This window comes from Hyaena hyaena, unplaced genomic scaffold (assembly GCF_003009895.1).
Source record: "Hyaena hyaena isolate Hyena2069 unplaced genomic scaffold, ASM300989v1 scaffold_478, whole genome shotgun sequence".
NCBI classification, from domain to species: Eukaryota; Metazoa; Chordata; class Mammalia; order Carnivora; family Hyaenidae; genus Hyaena; species Hyaena hyaena.
The window spans coordinates 1,304,064-1,331,140 of NW_024081110.1; the positions used below are offsets into that span (position 1 = coordinate 1,304,064).

The 27,077-nt window shown below is 38.0% G+C and overlaps 1 protein-coding gene across 3 annotated transcripts in view; it reads right to left on the minus strand.

Moving 5' to 3' along the window:
• Positions 1–27,077, minus strand: part of NALCN (sodium leak channel, non-selective) — a 285,524-nt gene that overhangs the window by 221,823 nt on the left and 36,624 nt on the right. For 2 of the 3 annotated variants that reach the window (XM_039254276.1, XM_039254275.1), the window contains exon 1: positions 15,876–16,112. The exons of the other annotated variant lie outside the window; for it this stretch is intronic. In XM_039254276.1, the coding sequence (XP_039110207.1) occupies positions 15,876–15,942 (67 nt within the window). In that variant the 5' untranslated portion in view covers positions 15,943–16,112. Of the gene's footprint in view, positions 1–15,875; positions 16,113–27,077 lie in introns of those variants that run through there. 3 annotated transcript variants of the gene reach the window in all.

The window sequence follows — 27,077 nt, forward strand, 5'->3', positions numbered from 1 at the left end:
GCACGCTCCCTCCCATCGATCGCACTTTTATTTGAAGGCGTGGTCACCCTATCCAAAATTGCAATCCAGGAACACAGCAACCCCTCTCCCCACTCCTCTGCTTTTCCGTTCCTTCCTGTCACCTTTAGTGCACTGCTTATTTTACTTGTTTGTCCTGATTATTTCCTGTTTCTTCATGTAGAATTTGTAAGCTCAACAAAGGCAAGGGCTACTTGTCTCTTTTGTTCCCTATATTGTAGCAGGTACCCAATAAAAAATTGTTGAATGCTGAATGAATGAAAATATTTTCTCACATAATTGATTGGCCAGGAAGGGAACTCAGAAAAATAGTAAAAAACAAAAACAAAAGAAAAGAAAAAAAAAACAAAACGCACGCACATCTACTGGAAAGAAAATAAAATCAGGACTGAATTAAATAAGAGAATATAGAATGTGTAAAAATCTCATTAGTCATTAGCTAGCTGCACGAATCAGAGAAATAGCAAAAGGAAAAGAAAGAAAACAAAAAGAAATGAAAGGAAAAGAAAAGAAAAGAAAAGGAAAAAAGGAAAGGAAAGGAAAGGAAAGGAAAAGAGAAAGGAAAGGAAAGGAAAGGAAAGGAAAGGAAAGGAAAGGAAAGGAAAAGAGAAAGAAAAGGAAAGGAAAGAAAAGCAAAGCCCAGCAAACCGTGGGAGCACATGTGAAACTGTGAGGCAGAGGCCAGACTAATGTGGGAACAGGTGGCATTTCCCTAATGTGTTCCCTGTATGGCAGATGGTGTCTATAGTTTACAGCCCACATATTTCCATCACTGTGAGTTCTCTAGCCACTAGTAAAATACAACCACACCCAGGGGACAGCCACACTACAGCACATCTTTCTCCTCCATCACCCACATATGCCCAGGAATCATTCTGTTCTCTATTCTCTCCATTTGAACAAATGCACAGAAAAAAATTTCCAACCAAATACTAATCACAAATTATACTGATCAAACTGAATTTCATATATCACAGATGCACTAACATGGCAGGGACCTATCAATCAAGTTCCACAAACATCTCTTGCAGGATTCGATGCAAAAGTAGGTAAGCAGAACTTTGCACTTAATGTGTCATCTGGATGCCCATGAGATCTGGTGGGTTGTGATCTCATCCCAAGGCATACCTGTTAGTCACTCACACTTCTCACTGAACCTATGCTTCCTAGAAATCACCTCAGCTGAAAATCTAGGGAAGAGATTTTCAAATGGAGAGAAAAGCTTTTCAAATGAAAAGGGAACAGAGAGGAAGACAGATAGGGGCTTCAAACATAGAAACATAGAGAATAAACATAGAAAAACAAATGATCCCCATAAAGAAGCTGAAGAAATTCCTAAAGAAACCCAGTTGACTACCTAGAGGCTCTCCGAGGAGCTCATACTTCATGAACGAGATGTACAAAAGGCAAAAGGCTGGATATGTAACCACAAATAAAAGCATTAGGTTGGTAAATGTGGTTGGAATTTATAAAATTTCTAAAAAAAATGATTTCTGGCAATGTGGAGCATGCAGATAAAAAAGGGAGTGATTGATCTATTACGTTGAAGATAATTATTAACTAACATGGACAGGAAACAATTGAGAGGCAACAGCTTAAGAAAAAAAAGAGGAACAGCTGATTAAGGGACACGATGGAAAGAAAAGGTGGTTAAGGTATCCTAACCACATGAATTCAAGAGCACTACGTAACAGTTGTCAAATAAATTAGCAATAATTGAATAAGTTGTAATCCGTAACAAAGTGCTAAAACTGAAAAGTATTCTGAAATTAGCAAAAACCCAATGAGACCTTGACTTTGAGAAAGAAAAATGGTCAAAATTATAAAAAAGCATTACTCTTAGAAAGGGTAGATACGGCAGACCTTTCTGAAGAGAAAGTAGAACCTGACAAAAGCCAACAAACTCACTAAGAGGCCATCAATTCCAGTCTAGTTTACTTTCTTTTTTAAAACTGTATTTAAAAAAGTTTTAAATTTAATGATAATAGGGCTAGATGAATTCACAGCTGACCAAACAATCTTTTCTATACTAAATTTCTATGTTGAAATTAAATGAGAAATTCTACATTAAGATAGAACAGAGGAAAACTGCTGTAATAAGAATTTGTATACCACCCCGTAAATATACAACTTTTCAAAAAAGCTATTAAAATTAATTTACTCTTTTAAACTGATGCCTAGTGATAATGATCAATCAATAATAATAATTAATACCAAGTAATCACTAACATCGATTAATCTAAAGATAATGTCTTCAAATATAATAAACACAGGAACTAGAAAGCATATAGTTAGAAATAGCAATGCAGATTCTAAGAGGGGGAAAAAATAACAATCTTTGCAGAGGTGGATGCTCAGAGTTGTCAAAACTTGACTCCTCCTTTTAAAGCTGTATTTTCTTCTTATCTACTATTTTCCTGATATAACCTAAGCCCCAGCACCTACCATGAAATAACTGATGGACACACAGGGGTTATTACCTTCTTCATTGGTCAAACTGGAAGATAACCTAAGGCACCCAATACTCATACTCTGACACTAAAGAAATGAATTAAACTTGTTGAGTTGATGCAGCGAGGATATTTAGATTATGTGCGGGAAGATACTCTATAAAATGCAATTGCTACTCAGTCATTTTCCTCTCATCAGAATGTACATATCTCCCATGACAATGGTCAAATGCATCACACCAATTAGCAAGTAGATCAAATTGTATACTGATCCCTCTAAGTTCAAATGATCCCTAATCTAATTGAACTACATAAAGTCCCTCAAGGAGCTGTTAGGGAAATACCCACTCATTTCATTTAAACATATGAGAGAAAAACTTTGATTAGCGAGTCTTCCAAGGACTCCTGATTTATTCCACATCTAGACATCTAACTGGACAGATACATGTTGGTGATTTCTCAAGATTACCTGTTTATGCCATGTTGTCAAGAACATCTTATTTCCACATTCATTTTTCCTGAATTTCAGTAGACACTGAAAATATTATGTGAAGTCCAGCAAAGAAATTTTCCATTTTCAGGAGTTCAAGCACTGAATTTTTCTTGGATGGAAATTTAAGCCATCTGTCAGCACTATGGTTTCTTGTAAAGAATATGCCCTTTCATACCTGCACCCTGGAAAATTCTTGTTTTAATTTTTTGCGTGTATCACAAGAGAAAAACACAAATAACATTCAGTTTATATGTTCCCTTTCTAAAATTCTCAAGGGTTGGGACAAAATGACCATGATAGTCCCTACTAAGTTTTTAAAAAGTATGTCATTCTGTAGATTACCACAGAATATATTTATGGTAAAAATTCCTTCACTGACAGATGCAGATAATTAAGTAATCTTGTGCTGCTAAATATAAAACATTTGATGTAATTTTAGACTGTCTTATGCATTTTCATTTTTAAAATGAATTATTACAACTAAATGTTTCTAGTTATTCTTAAACACTTAATTAAAGTGCACAATATTCAATACACTTCTACCTGCTATGCTCATTTTAAGGCTTTCTATTAATTCCCAAAGTGAAATGTAGTTTAGGTGAACTTAGGTGGCTTTCTATTACCCCCTGAAATTGTTTAGTCCAGTATTTAGAAAGGCTATTCTGAATCTATTCAATTTGTGTCCACTTATTTTAATTTACAAAAGTCTTTTTAAGAAAATGTAATTATTGATATAAATAATAATGGTTGGTATTTCTAAGTAAGGACATACTAAGGACAATTTTATGAAATGAAGGCAAGAAATGTTAAGCATGAATTAAATATCCTCTGGAGAACCTACAGAATCAGTGAAGTTAAAAGAGTTTTGACCTTGATTCAGCCTGGTTAGGAACTGGCTTTACTAATATACATGTGAAAAATGAGGTCCAGGGCCACTGTCCAGAAGACCTAACCTCTCCCATGGGAATGTCCTTGATTTAAACTCAGAGGATATGGTCCAGTTAAGCTCTGGTAATGTGTGGTTGCTCCCTGATCAATTTGCTATTTCACTGTTCAGCATCAGCCTCCGTGTCTGCTACCTGGCCTATCACATCCTTCAGTATCACTCAAGATTCCCTATGATAAAACTGACCAAGCCAATCAATCACTTAGAGAGTCCTGCTTCATAATTTCTGTAGTTGTGTGATCCCCAAAACACGGAATGTGCTTAATTCCCTTTTGATCTTTCATCCTTCTTACTGAAATAGTAACCTCCACAGGGGCTAGGTGCCATCCTAGGAACCTCAGGGTTTTAGGAAGTTTGTATTTTAAGTTGGTTGATGGGCTAACTCACATATATGTTACTTATGTTGACTCTTTTCGTATACATACACACACACACACACACACACATAAAATGAATTATCCCATTACTTTTTTTAAAAAGCTAAAAAAAAATTCCCTACTCCCTTTTTAGACACTAAAAAGTCAACTCTTCTGGGATGACGCTGTGATAGTGACTGGGAAAAATATGCTACTTTCTTTGTGTTTTCTGTAGCACAAAGAAGTCCATTATTTACAAAGCTATCAGCCCAAGTAGTTTGCAAATTCTTTCATTTGCTCCAGTCCATCCTCCACCCTCTCTCCATCCCTGGCCATGCATGTAGTACTCAGTCTCTGTCTAATAAATGGAAGTGATGAAAAGACTGCATCTCCAAACAGACTATATACCTCAAGAGCAAGATGAGATTGTATTGGCATCAAGAACAGAAAATTATCACCCTACTGCTCCATTTGGCCTTTCTGAAGAAGTTAAGAGTCCCTTAGCCCTGTCTTCGAACACAGTGAAGCTGGTGCCTTTGGCTTTTTCCAGTGTCCCCAGAGAAAAGGCTTCTGGTTAGGGAAATCTAACTGTGTGAAGAAGCATCCAACATTCTTAGTTAGGGAGACATATCCAACATCAATTTTTTAAAATGACTTGACTCTTAAGCAGAAAAATGCAATTAAATCCAAGACCTGTGTATTTGATGCCCCTTTTCCCAGTAACAGGAAAGGAACAAGAATTACATGGAACTAAGGGAATTCCGACCAGAGAACTCCTCGAGAAAATACTACCATTTTCAGTGACTTACAAATAAGAGATTCCTAAAATTCAAAACTAATGTTTAAAATTAAAAAAAGAAAAGCTTTGTGAGTACAATTAAACACAACCCATTTGTAGAATAAGTAGGACACTGGGCAAAAGTGTTGTCACGTGTGGCAGACTTCCCCAAAGCTGACAAATGACTTACAAAAACAGAAATCCCCAACTACCCTTCCAACTCAATAAACCTGAACCAAAGTGAGAACCCAATGAATGCCTCACTGTGGGTAAAGTGTGGCTGAATGGTACCATGGGTCATAGAGACTGGGAATCATAACTTGAGCACAGGTAGAGGGCAAGTCCCTGCAGACTGAAGGCACCCAAAGCTGGACGTTAATGGGAAATCACAAAGCTATTGGGGGGTCTCTTAGCAGGCAGGGAGAGGCAGCCCCCAGCGGTGTAGCCAGATACATCAAGTGTTCAAAACTCTTTTCTTGGTTGGCAACTGGGATTTTTCACTCCTAACCTGCAACAGTTAGCAAGCCTGATCATGAGGCTCTTTCAGTTCCTCTAACCTTTCCTGCATGTTCTTCTTGGTCCCCTCTGGTTTGATGCTTGCTTCAACCTATGCCGGACCAGTGATGATAATTAGGACTCACTTGACTCGATCATACAGACCTGTAATGACGAGGGCTACACTTTCTGCTGAAAACTCTGCTTTAAATGATGAAATGCTCAGAAAGTATATTACCCTCTGAATCAAGGAGATTTCATCGTGTTCCGAATGGTAGACTAAAATATATGTTATTACATTTCACTTTTGGGAAATACATGAACCGTGCTTTCAAAGTGCCTTTTTCTGTTAATACACTTTTATATTTTCAAACATTCCTAGAATGCATACATTGTAAATGAGACAAACATTTTAAATCAATCAGTCATGTCTATTTTCTGCACATACTAGCGCTCATTTAATTAGAAAATACCCATTTGTTGTGTAGAAAACGGATTTTCTTGTATATGTAGGAAGCAAACAAGGCTCAATTTAGATGCCTTTTATATTTTATTAAAATTTTTTTAATGTTTATGTTTTGACAGAGAGAGAGAGAGAGAGAGAGAGAGACAGTCAGAGCATGAGCAGGGGAGGGGCAGAGACAGAAGGAGACACAGAATCCAAAGGAAGCTCCAGGCTCTGAGCTGTCAGCACAGACCCCAATGAGGAGCTCAAACTCATGAACCACGAGATCATGACTTAAGCTAAAGTCGGACGCTTAACTGACTGAGGCACCCAAGGGCTCCCTAAATGCCTTTTAAAATGTGGACTCTATGGTCAGAGTGGCTAAAATGAACAAATCAGAAGACTCTAGATGCTGGCGAGGATGTGGAAAAACAGGCACCCTCCTACACTATGGGTGGGAATGTAAACTGGTGTGGCCCCTCTGGAAAACAGTGTGGAGGTTCCTCAAATAATTAACAGTAGAACTCCCCTATGACCCAGCAGTAACACTGCTAGGAATATACCCAAGGGATACAGGAGTGCTGATGCATAGGGGCACATGTACCCCAATGTTCATAGCAGCACTCTCAACAATAGCCAACACACGGAAAGAGCCTAAGTGTACATCAACGGACGAATGGATCAAGAAGATGTGGTTTATCTATACCAAGGAATACTACATGGCAATGAGAAAGAATGAAATCTGGCCATGTGTAGCAACATGGATGGACCTTGAGGGTGTTATGCTGAGTGAAATAAGTCAGGCAGAGAAGGACAGATACCATATGTTTGCACATTAGGTGGATTAGGAGAATGCTAACAGAGGACCATGAGGGAGAAGAAGGGGAAAAATAGTGGGGGAGAGGGAGGGAGGCAAACCATGAGAGACTCGTGAATGCTGAGAGCAAACTGAGGGCTGATGGAGGTGGGGGGGGGGAAGAGGGGTGATGGGCATCGGGGAGGGAACTTGTTGGGATGAGGACTGGGTGTTACATGGAAACCAACTTGACAATAAACTATTTAAGAAAAATAAAATAAAATAAAAACAATAAAAAAATAAAATGTGGACTCCACTAATATAAAGAAATGTATCTGGTTATAATTTTACTTTTATATGAAGTTTATAGTCCACTGCTATGAAAATTTATTAATATAGGGAGTACCTGGTGGCTCAGTTGGTTAAATGCCTGGCTCTTGGTCTCAACTCAGGTCATGATCTCCCAGTTCATGAGTGAGAGCCTTGCGTTGGGCTCTGTGCTGACAGTGTGGAGCCTTCTTGGGATTCTCTCTCTCCCTTTCTCTCTCTTTATCAATGCAAAATATATAAACTTTCTTTTTTTTTTTTAAGTTTATTTATTTTGAGAGACAAAGACACTGTGAGTGGGGGAGGGGCAGAGAGAGCTGGAGACACAGAATCCCAAGCAGGTTTTGCATTGTTAGCAAAGAACCTGACAGGGGCCTCGATCTCACGAAACCACGAGATCATGACCAAAGCTGAAATCAAGAGTCACATGCTTAACCAAGTGAGCCACCCAGGCACTCCCATAACATACAATTCCTTAAAAGTAATTATATGTTCCCGAAGTATTTGTGGATTTGTAAACAAGCATTTTTCTTTTGAAATCGATCTCAAGCTCATAATCCCTGAAATCAAGTATTTTCTATGTTTCCCATAATAGTCACTGGTTCCTATTCTTCCTGCCTATCTCATTTCTCACTTCTGTGTGATGAGAACTTTTATTGGCACCCAGTAAGCCCTATTTTCCATCGTTTTCAGCTTGTTTGTACTGAGTATACACTAGGTTATTCAGTGTACTTCAGTATTTAGCTTAAAACAACAAAGCAAGTCTTACATACGTGTGGCAGCTTCTAAACTATGAAAAATTTTACAAGACTTTCCCAGTTTCCTCAAATTACAACTCACCAAAATTAATAGGAAGTGAGAAAATTATGAGTCCTCAACATTCTTAAATAAAATATATGTCAGAAAACCTCTGGCTGTCATTTTAAGTTTGGTTTCAGATTAAAGTTGGTTCTCCCTCCCTCCCCCCCCATATTTCTGTTTTAAAAGTAAAATCACAAAATCTGGGACATTTTCTGTGCTGAAGTCACTTGGTTTTTAGCTTTATACCTTTTAGACACTTGAGATGCTCAATAATGTCACATAGCATAGTTCTCGCTGTGTGCTGTTATATCCAGTGCCATATAAAGTTCGCCTTTTATAGGAGAATACTAAGGTGGGGAAGAAAAAAAGGCTTTACTTTGTATCCCATTAGACAGTTTACTGCCTTTTAAAGCATTGATTGTAAGGAAAGGCCCATTACCAGTCTTTCAGGTTCTTGAATCTGTCTCGAAGACTTTTTGTTACTGATGGCAGTCAGCTTTCAGAGCTCCATCCTGACAGATGCCTAAGACGAACATATCCATTATTATTTTTGTTTTTTATTCTATCAAATCTGCCTCTCTTGCTGCATCCTTTCCTCCTCCTTTCTTTCTTTCTTTTCTTTTTTTTTTAATTCTAACATCTTCTTAACACAATCCTTTGTCACATAACTTTTTCCACTCTGGTAATACTTTCCCAGGGTAGAAATGTAATGAAGGGTAATGAGATTTGCCAGTCTACCAACCCTGTTAATTTCTTGATCACGATACAGGTGACAATACCATTCTAGAGTGGCCATGTTGTGACAAAGTTATTCCTGAGTCTGTGTTGCCCATTTGTGCTAAGTCCCTTATCAATGATCCCCCACACTCTCTTCTCTCCTTTCTTCCCATAAGCCAAACCCTTATTTAGAACAAGACTTCTGCTTAGAATCCCTTATACATTTCTGTGTTCCACGCTTCCGGCATTTTGTATTTTCAAAACTGTAAAATACTATAGCCTGAAAACAAGTAACAGATGAAAGTCAAGTATCCAGGACATATATAAGAATAGAGCAAAGAACCCCAGAGAAAAATGGGCAAAGTATATAAACTGGCAATTTATAGAAGAAAATAAATCTGGCCCATAAACATAAACTAACCTTGCCAGTTAGTAGAAAGGTACAGAAATACCTTTTCATGCCCATTAGATGGCTAATATTTTAAAGTTTGATATCATCAAATCTTGACATGCTGAATGGAAAGCATACTCATAACGCTAATGGGAATAGAGAGGAACAATTTAGAAAATCTATTAAAAATAAAAAGGTGCATACTCAGCACTTCTATTTCCACATATCTTTTATAGAGAACCATTCACACTGTCCACAAGGAAACTCATGCAAAAATATTTAAGACACCAATGTCAGTAATCACACACAAAAGAAAAAGGCATCCCTCAGTTGTAGAATGACCAAACAAAATGTGTGATAGAATAAAAGATTACATAGGTGCTAAACTGAATGAAGAAAATGCATATTTATTCATGAGAATGATATTGAAATAATACTATGGATATCATATGCAAACATACTTTTGGAGAGGGAACCTAAACTAGGCAAGGTCATCAAAAAAGACTACTGATTTAACATTTTAACATAAGAATGAAATTATTTCTTAGGTAATTGAATTTTTTAAATTAAACAAACATACAGATTGTAAGTCAGACATTAAAAGTTTTATAGAACACCTGTGCTTTACAAGTCAAACACAGTGAAAAACTACAATATCTAATCATAGATTATAATTCATTATTAGGGGAAACTATATGCTTACAGGATTCTTTTCCAGTGACTTTATCTTTTAAATGATACTGCCTTTGTATCCATTACCTGGATCAAGATTCAGGGAGTATGTTTGTAATGCATGTGAATGTACGATTGTATGTGAAATGGAGGGAATCCACACAAACGATTTATAATTATGTACTTCAATTCTTCTTGTTGGGCAAATCAATTGACAATGCACAAATATACATTACACAAAGTAAAGGAGTGCAGATGATAAAAATGTGCAAATGATAGTGTGTAACCTATCTGACAAGGTACACAATACATTTTACAGCATGTAACATTTACAGATGCAAGGCTCACAAGTATATAACTTTGGCAGTATCAGTATGAAATTCCTTACTTTGATGTATGATTTTATACCATCCCCAAAGAACAGTAATTTTAAAAATATTCTCAGTCCATGAATTCAGTATGTTTAAATAGACCATCAAGGAAATCATCTGTTCAGTGTCTGATGTGCCTTCTACTTAAGTCTATGTCTTAGCAGAATATTAGAAATGATCTAAATATGATCTAACATATTTAGTTTAATCCCTCATGCCTATCATTTGTGATTTATGTAAAAATAATTTGTTTAAACTGCTATAAAATTGTTGAACATAATTTACTAAAACATCTGAGTGTACACATTTTAAAAGATGTCATTTTTGTTGAATGAGTCTTTAAAAATTCTAAAACTGCATTCCAACCAAATGGAATGGAACCATTTCTTATAACTTACTAACACTGTGATTTCATTTCATATGTGCTTACTTAACATGAAACAGCTTACTGCTAATTGTATCAGTATAACAAACATGAGTCAACTAATAATTAATCTGTGTAGTAGGCAGTATATCAAGAATATAAATAATGAACTCGCCGAATTTCCTAGCAGAATGCAAGGCTCAAATAACTCATATTTTTATGAGTCCCTTGTCTCAGCCACTTAACTGGATTAAATCTCTCTCGGTTGTCAAGAGCTGACAAACAAATTATGAATTTAATGGTAGAATCAGTTCACATCACCAACCAGTCTGTACTCAACGAATCTGGATATGAACAATGCAGTACAACATTACTAATTCAGCAAAAGTTCTTAGATTCTATTTCCACGGTCCCCATGTCATTATTCCATCTTTTCAAAATTTATTTTTAAGATTATATTTCCTTAGCATATGGTGATTGTTTTAAAGTCAACAATTTTTACAACAATTTTTAAGTGTATTTATTTATTTTGAGAGAGACAGCGTGAGTGCTAGTGAAGAAGGGATAGAGAGGGGGGGAGAGAAAGAATCCCAAGCAGGCTCTACATTGTTAGTGTGGAGCCCGATGTGGGGCTTGAACCCACAAACTGAGATCTTGACCTGAGCCAAAATCAAGAGTTGGAGACTTTGACTGAGCCACCCAGGAGCCCCAATATATTTTTTAATAACACCTATAACTAAATTTATGTGGTAATCACTGGGCAATATATACATGTGACAAATCACATTGCACACCTTAAACTTATACAATGTTATATGTCACTAAAGCTGGAGAATAAACTAAAGACTAAAAAAAAAACCTCTAAAAATACTAGCTTAATTTAAAGGATAGAACATAAAGTCTCACATGTAAATCTTATCATCCACCTATAGCCTCAACAAGATCAGTTCAATTATTGGTTAGAATGCACTGTTAGAATGTACAAACAGAGCTTTTATAATGGAGTCTAGATGGAAAGGAAAAATAGGTCTCATGACATTCCATGAATGTGGGCGGGATAATTGAGGGCAGTGGTTACATGTACTAACATGCAACCCATATATCTGTTTTCTCATGTGATCTTTTTCCTGGGATGCTCACTTTGTATATGGCCTCTATATACCATCTGAAGACTTGTGTTTCGTAAAATATGGTATTTTCCCAAATCCTTAACTTTGTGTTCTGCCATTTTGCTACAGGTGGCAAAGGAGGTGCTGAGACAGGGTCCTGTATCATACAAAGGCACGTGTCTTTGCTGAATAAACAGTGTAACGCTGAGCTCATCAAAGTGCCCCATCACCCAGCGATCCGAGGGAAATGAAACTTTATCTGTTAATAACTTCATATGATATTAATATTTGGAGATACATACATTTTCAATATAATTGTATTTAATTAGGAAACCAGAGGGTTAAAATCTTACCATCAGGGATAAAATGGCTTACATGCTTCATAATTCTCTAACTTTTGGTTACTTTAACTTTTTGGTTCAGATAATTTCAGCACTTATAATACTTCTCAGCCAGCTCGTAGAAGAGTAAATGATGATTACATAATTCATACTACTGCACAACAAATATTCAGCTCAGTAAATAAAAAGAATAGCAATAAGTAACATTTTTGTGGGCTTCATTTTGCAAAAAAAAAAAAAAAAAAGAACCATTAAAACTCAGTAACACCAGAATTTAAAATATTTTATCAGGTTACGTAGTAAACACATTTTAAATACATTTTCTTCTCCAGGAGCTTCTTTTTCCCCCTGATAGTCACCACTGGATTGGTTTAATCCATGTGGATTAAACTCATGGTGCCTTGAGTCTGTATCAGATTGACTGATTTGGAAAACTATCAAAAGGTATGCATCTTCCACATGAAACAGGACAGACTACAGGTAAGAATGAATGATCAGGTTGCTTTTATGAAATATCTCAAACAAATGTATAAACAGAGATGGCCAAAGGTGCTTATACCTGCCAGGCGTCACTTGAGCCATAGGAGCTAACACACCTAAGGGCTACTTTGCACACCAGGTTAGCTGATGAGGTGGAAGTACCTCTCATGGTGCTTGGCATGGTATAGGCACTAAAAACATGCTCCTTTCCTCTTACAAGCATAGGTAATGGTTACTGTACAACACAACTCGTAAGTCTTCTTGAATGTCGTCCCTCACACAAAACAGCCAGCTGCTGCCCCTTGACCCCAGGCTGTCTGCCATCAAAACTTTCCTCCCAGGTTCCATTTCCGGGGGCCTAGGGCCTCTCAACCCCTCTGCAAAGGTCTCAGCCAAATGTGTGTTTCCCACCAGCTGCTCCTTTCCTTTGTTCATCTTCCAGGCCAGTACTAGCCTCTTTCTTGTGGCTGATTTTCTTTTTAGCCTTTGCAGACTGATGGCAGACAGCTGCCAGCTAATGAGCCCCTCCAGGTGTCTGCCCCCAGCTTAAAATGTGGCACAGCCAGGACCTAGGAGAGTTAGGATATGTTAAGATGTGTCATCCACTATCCTGACTCCATTTCAGTTCTTTCTGGACTCATTTTATAGAGATTTCTAAGATTCAATTCACCAGCACCAACAAAAATGAACACAAGACATTCCCTTTAAACTGGTTAAAAGAAGAAAATAGTTTCATTTTAGAAATCTGCTTAAGACTTTGAGAACTTAAACCATTGAGACTCATCCCCATAGTAAAGAATACCCATTTGGTTAAATCTAATCAAGATTCATCGGATTCTATGTCTAGCATATCACTCATTCTTCAAAAATCCTTGCTTCACTTCAATCACAGATTCAGTAGCCTGTGTATTTATGAGGCAACACAGGGGAGGAAAGTTTCAGGGTTGTATACATCCAGGATAACCTTTCTTTACAAACCGCACGTTTAGAGTTTAAGGAATTTTGACTCAGGGAAGGAGGGCCAGCGTTGGACTCTCGTGAACCTAGACAAAATCACAGATGTGTTGTGGTCTCTGGCTTTCTAAGTCCAACGGATATAAGAAGTGGTGAGTGTAAAGATCATCAAGGAGGTTAGGTAGCTGTGGGAATATAACAAGAAAGAAGCATAGGACGAACACTTTTTCCTACCTTTATTCTAGCCTAGAAGTTGGCAAATTTCCTCTATAAAAGATCAGATGGTAAATATCGTACACTCTGTGGGCCACAGGATTTCTGTTGGAACTATAGAAATCTGCTGTAGCATCCGAAAGCAGCCATGGGCCATAGATAAACAAATAGCCATGTGGTTGCATTAAACTTTATTTACCAAGTCAGGCAGTAAGCAGGATTTGGCCCATGAGCCATGGTTTGCTGATTCCTGCTCTCGTCAACTGCAAACATACAACTTCAGCATTGCTTTAACCCTTTAGAAGCCCAGCAAGGACCAAGCATATGAGCTTAGAAATGGCTTTGCTGGCAGCATCTCAATGCAGGAAATAGGAAAATATTTATTAACATTTTATTCCTAGTGCGACTGTACACGGACTAAAGAATCTACCAGCAAATGCAGCAGATACTAGCACAGTAAAATGTGAGTATATTGTTAAATTAAGCTGTACGATCCTGAGTGTTTTGTCAAGACTAAAAGAGGTAAGCTGAAGACGTGGAAAGATGTAGATGTTGGAAGAGTTTACTTTCACATTCTAACTGTGTGACCTTAAAACAGTGTGCTCTATAATTCATTCATTCATTTACTTGATAATTATGTACCTAATAAAATGATCATTAAAACCAGAGTTAAATTTTACTGAGGATTCTTTTTTTATTTTTATTTATTTTGAGAGAGACATAGAGAGCAAGTGGGGGTGGGGCAGAGAGAGGTGGGATGGGAGGGGGAGAGAGAATCAAAGCAGGCTCCACAACTGGGGACATGGGGCTTGAACTCACAAACCATGAGATCATGAACTGAGCTAAGAGTCAGACGCTTAACCAACTGAGCCACCAGGTGCCCCAAATTTTATGAGGACTCTTAGGCATGAGAATAATCTAATCTTCCTACTAGTCTCTGAAATCTGTAGTCTTGAGTTAAATAACTTGTCCTATGTCACCCACTACTGAGCTACAGATTGCATCTTGAAACCAAGTCCTTCTCTTATCCAGACGTGAGCACTCACAGGATTTCCACTTCTATAGCTCTACACTGGACACACTGGGCATACAGTTGCCACCGAGGCTGTCCCCTAGAGCTTCTTTCTTTCCTTGCATCTCAGCATTGGTTAGGGGGGTTAATGCCATGCATGTGATGATATAATGAAGAAATTACATTCCTTACCTATGATACTTAGCTTTAAATGGTCTTTATTTGAAAGCCTCCAGTTCAACTTCTATTTGGTGACAAGCTTAGTAGTCACTAGTAGTTTTAAAATAAAGTAATACAGAGGCGCCTGGGTGGCTCAATCAGTTAAGCGTCCGACTTCAGCTCAGGTCATGATCTCACGGTTTGTGGGTTTGAGCCCCGTGTCGGGCTCTGTGCTGACAGCTAGCTCAGAGCCTGGAGCCTGCTTTGGATTCTGTGTCTCCCTCTCTCTCTGACCCTCCCCTGCTCACATTCTGTCTGTATGTCTGTCTGTCTGTCTCTCTCAAAAATAAACAAACAGTAAAAAAATAAATATAAAAAAATAAAGTAATAAAACTCCCTGGGCAAATAAACATAGGTTATCTTTTAGTAGACACACGAGATTAAGAATTGCCTAAGAACCTTTATTTGCTTTATAGTTAGGTAATTCCTGATTTTTATTTTTATTTTATTTGTTTTGCTTACTCGCTAAAGCACTTATATGGTGGGAGAAAGCACGTGGGTATTCACTGCAATTAATATTAAGAAGATAAATAACCCAAATCTCAATCCATCAGGATTTATTCTCGGCGCTTAGTCACTGCTATTGCCTATTTGCAGCCTCCCACCCCCACCCCTCATAGATTTTGTCTTTATGCAAAGTAACTGCTGAGGGACAGTTTTACAGGCTGCACGGAGTTGGTATAATAATTCAATAGCAAAAAGTAATAAAGATGATACTGACATGGAATTTTCTAAAAATAAAAATTCCTGTAAATATATACTTACCAGATTTCAAGAATTAATGCTAAAAATGCATAAAATATATTTTTTAATATAAAATAGGTGTGTGATCATTTCAGAGAAAGAAAAACCGTATCATTGTAATGAAAATTTTATATATATATATAATTATATATATATATATATTAAGGCTTTATGCCAATTTGCTGGACTATGCTTACTGGGAAACTTCCTTCCTTCATTCTGTCCACCCCATGCCCAACCAACAGAAGGAAATAGGTAAGTAAAGCAAAACAAATGTTTAACGTATAAATTGGCCCCAAAGCGAGTGGAATATCCAGTGGGCAGACAGTATGAGAGAACACAGAAGGAGAGCCATAGCAGAAGCTAAGGTCATGATGACTCACAGATATATTCAGGGTCAAGAGCCCCCAAGGGCTGGGGGGCTGGGCTCCTGCTGCTCTTGGGGTGCATTCGAACACAGGAACGGAGGCAGACACTGAGCTGAGGTGCATCCACAGTGCTGGAAGTTCCACAAAGGCCACTGCATTTTACATGGAGACCGGAAGAGTGTTGTCCTCCCGGCCAGGCAAGCAGAAACTTGCTTGACTTCTGTCCAGATCGATGTGGGGGCCCAAGGCTCTCCTATGAGAAACCAGGACCCCAAACGTGGGCCAACCAAAGTGCATCGTCCAAACGTACACTATCGTCTACAACTCCAATAGCTCAAGGGTCTCTCTTCCGACAAGCCACAAAGGTAGTATAAGGATTAGTCCAGGATGACTTACTATCCCTGGAATTCCAGCAACACTGACCTCTGAGATAGAAACCCTCCCTGGAATTAAGCTCGGAGCCAAACACTACAAAAATGAACCATTATAATGGAGAATTAGAAAATATGGAAGAGTCAGAAAGAGATCCTAAAATAATCATGTTTAGAATGTTTAATGAGATAAAGAAAGGGTTAGAAAGAGAATGGTAAGAACAGGGCTATGACATAAAAAGAATAGACAGGTTTGGAACAGTTAAAGAGAAATTCTAGATAAGCAGATTGTACATGTTGGGATAAAAAAGACTCCATGAGCAAGATAAAGAGCACACTAGATGCACTGAGGGAGAAAATTATACAGGGTTCAGCAACGAAGCTGAAGAGGAAAATACACAAACAACTTTACGAGAAGTGGAAATACTATGAGAAGATGCACCAGGCATCTAACAGCAGGGGTCCAGAGAGCAAATGCAGCGAGCAGAGAGAAGTTAGAAAGCAAGATCTACCCACAAGGAAAATGGAATAAGCAGTTTTAACAAAGCTTTAATCAGTATTCCAGAAAATAATGGATAGAGAATGGAGAACACCTATGGGTATGTAAAGACAGTATCTACAAATTTCCCAGAAAAAGGCATGAGCCTGATATGAAAAAAAAATCCCTACTAGACTTTTAAAAAATCCATGTCTAGACGTATTAGAGTAAGCCCATGACTTTGCAAAGAGAAACAGTAAATCTTAAAAACTATCGATGAAAAAACAGATAAGTTAAAAAAACAACATAAAAACGAAAACACGAAAGAACTACAACTAGACTCAAAGGAGGGGTGGTCACTGGCAAAAGCCGATTCCAAAACACGATGGAATGATTTCAAACCTTGGGGGGAATCTAAATACCAACTAAGAATTCTGTACTCGGTCCAACTATTCCTCAAAAATAAGATAAAGACATTCCCAGAAAAGTGCTTAAGAAGCAGACATATTTGACCAGGGGAAAAAAGGAAGGTAGCACTCATAAACAATGTCATTCAATACCTATTTTAACAAAAGCTAAAGTAAAAATAAAAGTCTCAAGCCAGCATTTTCGATGATCAGACTGAACAAAAGTATTTGCCTTAGAGGCTAGGCAGGTTGTATAAATGTGAGAAATGCTAAATGTAAGGCAAGTGGGAGGAAACAGGACTTGTAGCAAATTGGGAGTATTCATGCTCCGTTGGCTCTTACTCATAAAAGTTTTTTTTTTTTAATTTTTTAAGGTTTTTATTTAATTCTGAGAGAGAGACAGTGTGAGCAGGGGAGGGTCAGAGAGAGAGGGAGACACAGAATCTGAAACAGGCTCCAGGCTCTGAGCTAGCTGTCAGTACAGAACCCAACGCGGGGTTTGAAACCATGAACCGTGAGATCATGACCTGAGCCGAAGCCGGATGCTTTATTTAACTGACTGAGCCACCCAGGTGCCCCTCATACTCATAAAAGTTTTAAAGGGATGTGTGGGCACACACACGCTGGGACATGAACTCCCGTACCTGGCCCATAGCTGCAAAACCTACCACAGTGAAGGATCAACCTTTTTTCTGACTTCACTTCACCTTCCTTTATTTTATTTTAACATCTCCATTTGGAGGAAAGTACTTGGTTATATTGACTTACATCAGTTTACTAAAGACCCTGAAAGCCTGGCATAGGGTAAACGTGTAACAAATATTTGTTGAGTGCATTATTTATGAAAACCTCTTTTTTCTACTTAATTAAGAACGTTTCCCCTATTATCGAAAAATTCTCATACTTGCGTGAAAATGGGAATTTTTCATGAAAAAATTTCACTTTTTCCTTATTATCTAGAAGTAAATCTGATCAATAATAACCTTTGTAATAGTAATTATGGCAGTTACCTTTGCTTTAATAGTGGCTGCTAATATTAATTAGGCATTTGCGACTTATTTTAGTATATTTGTTTCATTTTTATTTGGCATCCTTTATCTTAGTATATTTAGTATGTGTTAGTATCTTCAGCATAATCCCTGAATCCCAAGGTGTGGGAGCTGAGGGGTCCAGGAGCATAAAGGGGAAGAGAGGAAAGAGACCCCTTGTCTCTACAGTCCAGTGCCTCCTCAGGGTGGACGCCATCTTCTTTCGCATTGCCCTGTGTAGATCAGGTTAGAAATCCATTTGCAAAGGCCAGAGAGCTTTCTCCTCGAAAGAGGAGCCCCTGCATCTTGTCAGCACAGTTTTGCTAAGCAGGGCTCAGGTATTTGGAGATGCAGCCCCAGGAGAGGTAGGAATCGCCTTTCCTATGGCCTCATTGGCCTTCAGGGAAGAGCTGCCTAGGGCTTCCGTACAAGACATTCTTCCTTTTTGGTCCAATTGATTAGTTGGTGAGATTAATTTAATTTCATAGCATGTCAAGGGAATTATGTTCCACTGACTGCCATTACCAGCAGGGAGAGTTTCCTTGACCGTCAGCAGAAGACTTCTGTGCTAGTCTGTTCACATCTGTTTCATGTGAATATATCTGCCATAAGGCAGATGCCATTTGATTTCAAATGGAGAAGGAACTTAAAAGGCAAGAGTTGTATCTGAATTTTATTTAAATTTTCCATTACGAAGTTTCCACAGAATAATGATTTAAAAAGGCAGTGTAACTAATATAAAATTCTCCCACACGTGATCAACCAATCCTCGAGTATATAAGGAGCTCACTGAGAGTTAGAAAACACATCACAATAAGTGTGGGAAGCTTTGTTTCTACTCGAAGTTCCTGGGATCTAATGAGCTGATTGGGAAGAAAAGGACAAAACACATAAAGGCACACAGACACAGACACAAACACACACACCCCCCACCCCCCCACACACACATATATCAGACAGTGGGAACCACACAGAATGAAGCATTAACTTTCATAGACCAGCTTGGTCACAGTTCAGACAGAAGGGTGACAAGTGATGTTATATTGGAAGCCACATGCACAGAGGCCCTGGAAGGTGGGTCCTCCCCTGGAAAGGGGAGGAAGGAATGCAAGGAAAAGGGAATGAATTGCTGGTGTTCAGAAGAGCACAAAATACAATATGGTCTCTGTTATTTTTTTTTTTTACTTCAATGTCTTTGCATATCAAAAGAGAATACTTTATACTTTTCTAAAATTCACTCTCACACAAAAAAAGCACAGCTATCAATTCTTACAATCTTTTTGAGAAAAACAACACTATTTGTTTGTTACGTTAAAAATGTGCATACCCTTCAACCTAGAAATTGTCCTAGGGATCTATTTTAAAGAATACTGCACACGCACACAAGATATACGTGTGTATGTGTGTGTAAGCCTTTATTCAACACAAGATTACTTACTGTAGTCAATAATTAAGAATCACTTAAATGTCTATTAGCTGGGAAACAGTTAAAAGGATTTTATTAAATACCACGAAGTTAATAAAGATGAAAGAAGGCAGGAAGAAAAGAAAGGAGAGGAAGGGAGGGATTTACATATGGCAGAATTTATTACTTTCATTAAACCTCTTATGCTATTTGAAGTATGATTTTTATAATGTAAAAATATTTTTATTTTTTTAATTTTTATTTATCTTTGAGAAAGAAAAAGAGAGAGCACGTGCTCATGAGCAGGGGAGGGGCAGAGAGAGAGGGTGACACAGAATCTGAAGCACGCTCCAGACTCTGAACTGTCAGCACAGAGCCTGACGTGAGGCTTAAACTCACGAAGCACAAGATCATGACCTGAACTGAAGTCAGGCACTTAACTGACTGAGCCACCCAGGTGCCCCTATAATCTACAAATATTTAAAATATAACTACGAACATGCTAACTTCTTGGAACCACTAGATATTCCCAAGGAGTATTGTCTTCTATGTATAATATGAAAAAAGTCATCATTTATGCCCTCAAAATCCACTTTTAAAATTCCTTCTTTCACTGTCCAATGGCAAGTCACCTCAGCAGCTGTTTTTTTCTAAATCCATTTGACAACAACTCCTGAATATCTCCTAGACACCACACAGTAGATATTCTCTCTCTCTCCCTCTCTCTCTCTTTCTCTTTCTCTCTCTAAGAAAGAGACAGAGATAGAGGGAGAGGGGCAGAGGAAGAGAGAGAGAATCCCAAACAGGGTCTACATTCAGCATGGAACTGGACACTGGGCTCGATCCCAGGACTCTGGGATCATGACCTGAGTGGAAATCGGAAGTCCGATGCTCAACTGCCTGAGCCACCCAGGCGCCCCTAGTGGATATCCTTTTTAATAATCACTCTGCAATTTCTATCTTTAGACTCCCTGTTTTCCTAATATTCTGAATAATATCTGCATACCTATTTTCAGTTTAAATGAGTCTGTGACCCTGTTTGAGAATCTAATGAAGCCCAAAGCCATCGTGCCTTTAGAATTCGTCAGGCACAGACTTCTGTGTGCACCCAGAGGGCTTTCGCTGATGCTGAGCCCAGGGATGAAGCCCCTGTATTTGACCAAAGGTTCCCACAACTATGCCCCTTGTTGATGCCTCATGAGCTTGTCTTCTATTTAACAAAAATACAATCAGGTCTTCCTTGTCCCATGACAAAGGAATTCCTTCAGAGAGCGAGTCTAAAATTGTCATAGACTCAGGTAAGCACTTGTGGTTGAATTCTGTTGCTCTAGTTCTCTCTTCTATATGGGTTTTCATAAAAATCAATAAGTAATTCTGGGAGCAATGCTGAACACAAAGATTAATGCAGGGCAAACAAGCTTCCCGTGCTTTTCCACAAAGTATTATAAATCTCCATTACATATTTTACAAATTAGTCTTTATGGTGGCTTTTCTGCAACTACAATAAAAATGTACATTCTGCAATAAATCATAGTTATAGACACATAATAACTTCCTATTTTCTACTCATTTGTAAAGTTTCCTTCTGACACCACATGTTGCAACATGAAATACAGTTTAACATCATTTAAATCTATGAATCAATTTTTAATACCATCATCAGCAAAGTTCAATTTACATCTACTATGATTTGAGTGAAAGTAATTTTCTTTCATCATGTTTTATGGCCATATTTAATATCAGATGCAATAGGAGATAAATTATAAAAGTAATAGAATGCCAATAGAAAAAAAACATAGGGGAAATTTTAAAGTAAAGCAAATCCTGGGTTAAAACTGAAACATTAGACCTGTGTAGTTGGCTTTATGGTCAATTCCATTTCAGCAAGATATGGGGTAGTTTTGAGCACGGAACACTATCAGTGATGAAAATAACCACTGATGCTATTTCTCATCAATATTTAATAAAACTGATTCATGACTCATGCAGGGTGCTGAGCCTGTACCTTATAGTCAATACCGCCCGAAGTCAAATAAGGAAAATACCACACAGTGGGTAACAGCTAAAATGTATTTCCTGTAAGGAAAAAAAAAATACCAGTCCCAAATTCCAATACCCTTCTTTGTAAGTGAATTGAGAGTATATGAGAATCTTGCGGGCTATAGTCACTCTGCTTTAATTTCTTTCATTTTCTCAAAAGGCTCATTAATTTGTCATCAAAAAATTTTTCAAAGATAATAACTCATCACCTTAAATTTATAGATGGATCCCAAATCCACATCTTAACTTTTGTGATGCTGATGACCTATAGTTTTCCTACCTAATATTTTAAGGAAGGCATATATAGAAAGTTTTATGATTTTATTAATAGAAAGGACTAATGAGGTAAATACTTCCTGTGTCATATAAATAATAAGGGAATTAATTAATATGCATTTTCTAAATCACTTTAAAGAAACCTGTTGGGTAATTTGCAGTATTAAGAAAGCAAAATTAAGGGGCGCCTGGGTGGCTTAGTCGGTTAAGCGTCCGACTTTCGCTTAGGTCATGATCTCGCGGTTCGTGGGTTCGAGCCCCGCGTCGGGCTCTGTGCTGACTGCCAGCTCAGAGCCTGGAGCCTGTTTCGGTCTGTGTTTCCCTCTCTCTCTGACCCTCCCCTGCTCACGCTGTCTCTCTCTCTCTCCTAGAAATAAATTAAAAAAAAAAAATAGCAAAATTAAGTATCTGTATCTCGAAGGGAAAGAGAAAGTAAATTCACATATGCAGAAGAAATTAATGCACGCAGCTATAAATTACATATAGTAAGCACATAAATCAAAGTGGAAAGTTGAATCTCGCTCAGATCAGTGTGAACCTGATTGCCGCCGAATAACATATTTTTGCTTGCTTTCAATGTTCTCTCCCACATCTCCAGCCTAAATGTCTACCATCTCATTTTGCATCAAAAGCACATTTACTGATTTTTGCTGCCATTGGTTTGAAATCCTTGCCAAAATATTGATAGCTCCATAAATTATCTTGTAAAACTGTGCTGCCTCCCAGGTATATTCCTTCTTACTTCGATTCTTACATACAACTCATATTTATTATGCACTGACCCTGTCATACAGTATGCAGGGGACAAGATGCAAGTGAGAGACCAGCCCTGAGTGACCCTGTTTGCAGTGAGCATCACCATCAGCCTCCTTCACACTCACCCCTCTGTCCCAAGGACATGGCGGCAGGAGGAGAAGGCAGCAGGTCTGGCAGATTATTGCACTGGAGGACATGTCCCCTCCTTTATCATAATGAGACCCTCTAATGAACCAGCTGTCCTGACAAGCCACAGGGAATGGCAGTTACCCATGGCCAACTTCACAGCTAACTCCAAGTCTGTAGTTCCAGAACACAGGCTTTGACCACAGCATATGGGCAGCAAGACTTGGCTCCCAACTGTGGTCTGCATGTGACTTTGGGCAAATCGGTTCTTTCTCTCATTCTGGTCACTTAACAGTTGAGCATAATGATGCCTTATGGGTTTATTGGGATGAAAAACACAACAACAGATAGAAAATCTTTTGCCTCATGCTAGAGATACATAAGTAATCGATAAATGAGAGCAGTACTTGTGATAAATAATGACAGTAATTACAATAATAAAGATCGTCTGTGGGCAAATAGTCACATAAGAACCTAGTGTGTGCTTTATTGTATATAAGGAATAGAGGAAATAGTCCACTATGTGCAGTCTGGGTAACATTAAAAGTATGTATATTTTACAAGTTTTTTTTCTATTAGTTATTTTTAGAATGTTCTGTTTATCGTTTGATCTTGCTTGTGGACTTCCTCTGTCTGATATACATTGTCTCAATCAGGTTTAGTTTATCCTGGATTTTTGCAAATTTGGGCTTTTGTATTTTGTTCTTATGATTTTGAAGGCTAATGACAATAAAAAATTTTTTTATTACTATGAACTATTTACTATTTACTACATGATGACTTGTCATGATGAATTTTATCCTTATATGTCATTTACTGGGTTGTTCTATTGAAACTAACCATGTTTTGATCGGTTTGGTGCATATAAACATTGAATTATAAAGTTGTACTCCTGAAAATTACATAATAAAAACTTAACAAATAAATAAGTTAAAGTGGACAACTTTTCCTCCCTCTTGGAAGCCAGACATCATGTAAACAGTCTGATCATAACTTCATTCCAATCATGAGAAAACATCAGATAGAATCAAACTGAGAAACACTCTACAAAATAATTGACTAGTGCTTCTGAAAAGTGTCAAGACTGTGAAAGAGAAGGCTGACAAATTTACAGATTAGAAAAGATTAATGAGGGGGCGCCTGGGTGGCTTAGTCGGTTAAGCGTCCGACTTTCGCTTAGGTCATGATCTCGCGGTTCGTGGGTTCGAGCCCCGCGTTGGGCTCTGTGCTGACTGCCAGCTCAGAGCCTGGAGCCTGTTTCAGTCTGTGACTCCCTCTCTCTCTGACCCTCCCCTGCTCACGCTGTCTCTCTCTCTCTCTCTCCTAGAAATAAATAAAACATTAAAAAAAAAAAAGTTTAAGAAAAGATTAATGAGTTAATGACTATGTACAATGTGGGGTTCTGGGTACAGTTTTGAGATAGAAGAAGATCATCAGTGGGTCAACCTATGAAATGTAATGGGATGTGCACCATAATTAATAGCACTGAGTCATGTTAATGTCTCAGCAGTAATAATGTAATACAGTTGTATAAGAAGTAGCCATTCTGGGAAGCCAGGTGATGTGTCTAAAGGAACTCTCTGTACTACTTCGTAACTTTGTTTTATGTGAGTCTAAAATTAGTTCAAAGAATAAGTTAAAAAATTAATGAGTAAAAATATATTTTAAAAAACACAACAAAAAACTCTGAACATCTTTTGTTTTTACCTGACTGTTTAATGAATGGAGAGTTCAAACCTGAATAGATCTGTACTCATCTGCTCTACCCAATTTCTTACCTCTTTTGAAAGATCATGACAAGTAAATTGCCAGTTTAATGGCATTTGCTGTGATTTCCTTCCCACATGTGATAGATTCGTTGTTGCTTTTTTTCCCCCAACTGGCATATCACATCTGTTTAAACAGTTATCTTCTGTACCAGTATCCTACCAAAGGTGAGTGATGCTAATCTTCTACTACAAAATTAAGAATAAGCTTTGGAAGGTATGTGGTTTGTTTGTTTTTTTCAGTTTTATTCTTAATGAAATACTGATCTGCAATGTAAAAAGGGAGATGCTATTGAGGGAGAAAGTAAGTTTTAGTGGGAGTCTGTGAATCATGAGAAGTGAGACTTGCCCTGCCTCCATGGGGAATTTTCTAGAACTCTGACCTTACTCACTCTGAGGCTCAGTTGTCCTCTCTGTAAAACTGCAGGTGAAGCAAATGACTACCGTCTTTTCCAGCTCAAAATTCCTCTAGTTTCATTTTCAGCGCCATTACAGAAAATCAGTATCTCAGATTGAATTCCCACATGTGACAGGCATGTATGTGGTAACACAGAGGAAGGGAGAGGCTGAAGGTGGTGCAAGTACTCGGAACATGGAGGCAGGATGCATTTTCCAAACAGGGTAAGCTGATGTGGTGTTTTGGTGTCACCTCTACGGTACAGTGCTTTTGGGTGTCATCTGTCCCCAAACCTTTTCACCATCTACTGGTTCCCCACCTCCCCACACTCACTGCAATCACAGAATGTGAATGTTTACTAAACAGATTAGCCCTTTACCTGTGCCCTTTAACTCTGTCCTTCAGGGGTGCCTGAGTGGTTCATTCGGTTAAGTGTCCTACTTCGGCTCAATCTAACAGCTTTTGGGTCTGAACCCCACACGGGGCTCTGTGCTAACAGCTTGGAGTCTGGAGCCTGTTTCAATTTCTGTGTCTCCTTTCTCTCTGCCCTCTCCTGCTCCTGGTGTCTCTCCCTGTCTCTCAAAAATAAGTAAATGTTAAAAAAATTAGGGGCACCTGGGTGGCTCAGTCGGCTAAGCATCTGACTTTGACTCAGGTCGTGATCTCACGGTTCTGACAGCTCGCTCACAGCCTGGAGCCTGTCTTCAGATTCTGTGTCTCCCTCTCTCTCTGACCCTCCTCTGCTCATGCTGCCTCTCTCTCTCTCTCTCTCCCCCCTCAGAAATAAATAAAATAAAATAAAATAATAAAATAAAATAAAATACAAATTTAGAATGTCAGCGTTCAGCTGGCTCTGCCTGAGATTCTCAGTAGCCAGAATCCCTTCAGGAAGTATTCTGTTAGACACCCTCTTCTGATGTGTGGTTTATTAGGTACAGGTCTTTCAAAGTCCTTAAATATGGAAATTGCATTTCTGTTTCTCAGTCTCCCTGATATTTGATGTCTTTAGAGATGCAAGGTTTCTTTAAATTTTACAGTTCTTTATACATTTTTTACTTTAATGACTCTGGATTTTCATATATTTAAAAATTGAGTTTCTGAACATCACCAATATTAAATTTTAAGAGACATAAAGCTACTTATAAATGAAATTTTATAAATGAGTTGAAATTTAATGTTTTATACAACAATTTGATCAGTAAGAAGAGGAAATGTGCTCCTTTTTAAATTAATCATGCTTACATATAAAGTACATTGGCTGAATTTACATGCACAGTAAGGCACATATTTTAAATTCAACTGCATGCAAAAAGAGATGATCATTTGTGTCTAATAAAATAATTTCTTTCCTCATTGTAGGGGAACATTTTATTTTGTTTCCATAAAACCTTTAACATGATCTAAAATACCACAATTTGTATATCTATGAAGATGCATAACATCAGAAAGTTAGTTCTTAATTTTAGCCCAAGCTATAGTGACCATTTTAAACTTTTTGGATTAGCATACAAAGTCAACATTTCATTATGTAACCATTAATCACACGGTGGTGTTGAGCTCAAGCATCATTTGAGAAAAAGAAGCAAACAGACCAAATTAAGCTTGTATAGAAAAGCGAGTCATGAGGAATACTGAATACCGCCAACAAAAGCAGACAAAACCAGGGAAAAGAACAACAAGAAAACAATTTAATTCTCTATTATGGCTCTATATCCTAACACAGACAGGACTGGTCACCATCAAATTCAAAAGGACATATACTTTGTTCAGTCCATTAGTAAATATTCATAGAGCTCGGCATTTCACCAGGCCCTGAAGGCATGGAGATGAAAAGATGTACTTCTTGTTTTCAAGGAGCTTAAATCCTTGGGAGATAAATGTGCAAATAAACAGTAAGATTATTGCCTTAGTGGAGGCCTGCTGCCCTGGGGCAGTTCTCTCCTAGAATCAGGCTTCTGAAGCCAACACGCTCTATGAGAAAACTTGCTTTCTCAGAGAGCTTACCACACAGTGGTTGAAGTCATTGTAAGTCACAGCAAAGAAAGCCAAGTCAGCTTGACTACAATGCAGTATTCTGAGTTTAGGCACAACTGCTGCATTCCAAATGGCCAGGAAGTGATGTGGTTCAGCAATATGATTCTATAGGACTAGAGATTTTTGTGCAAGG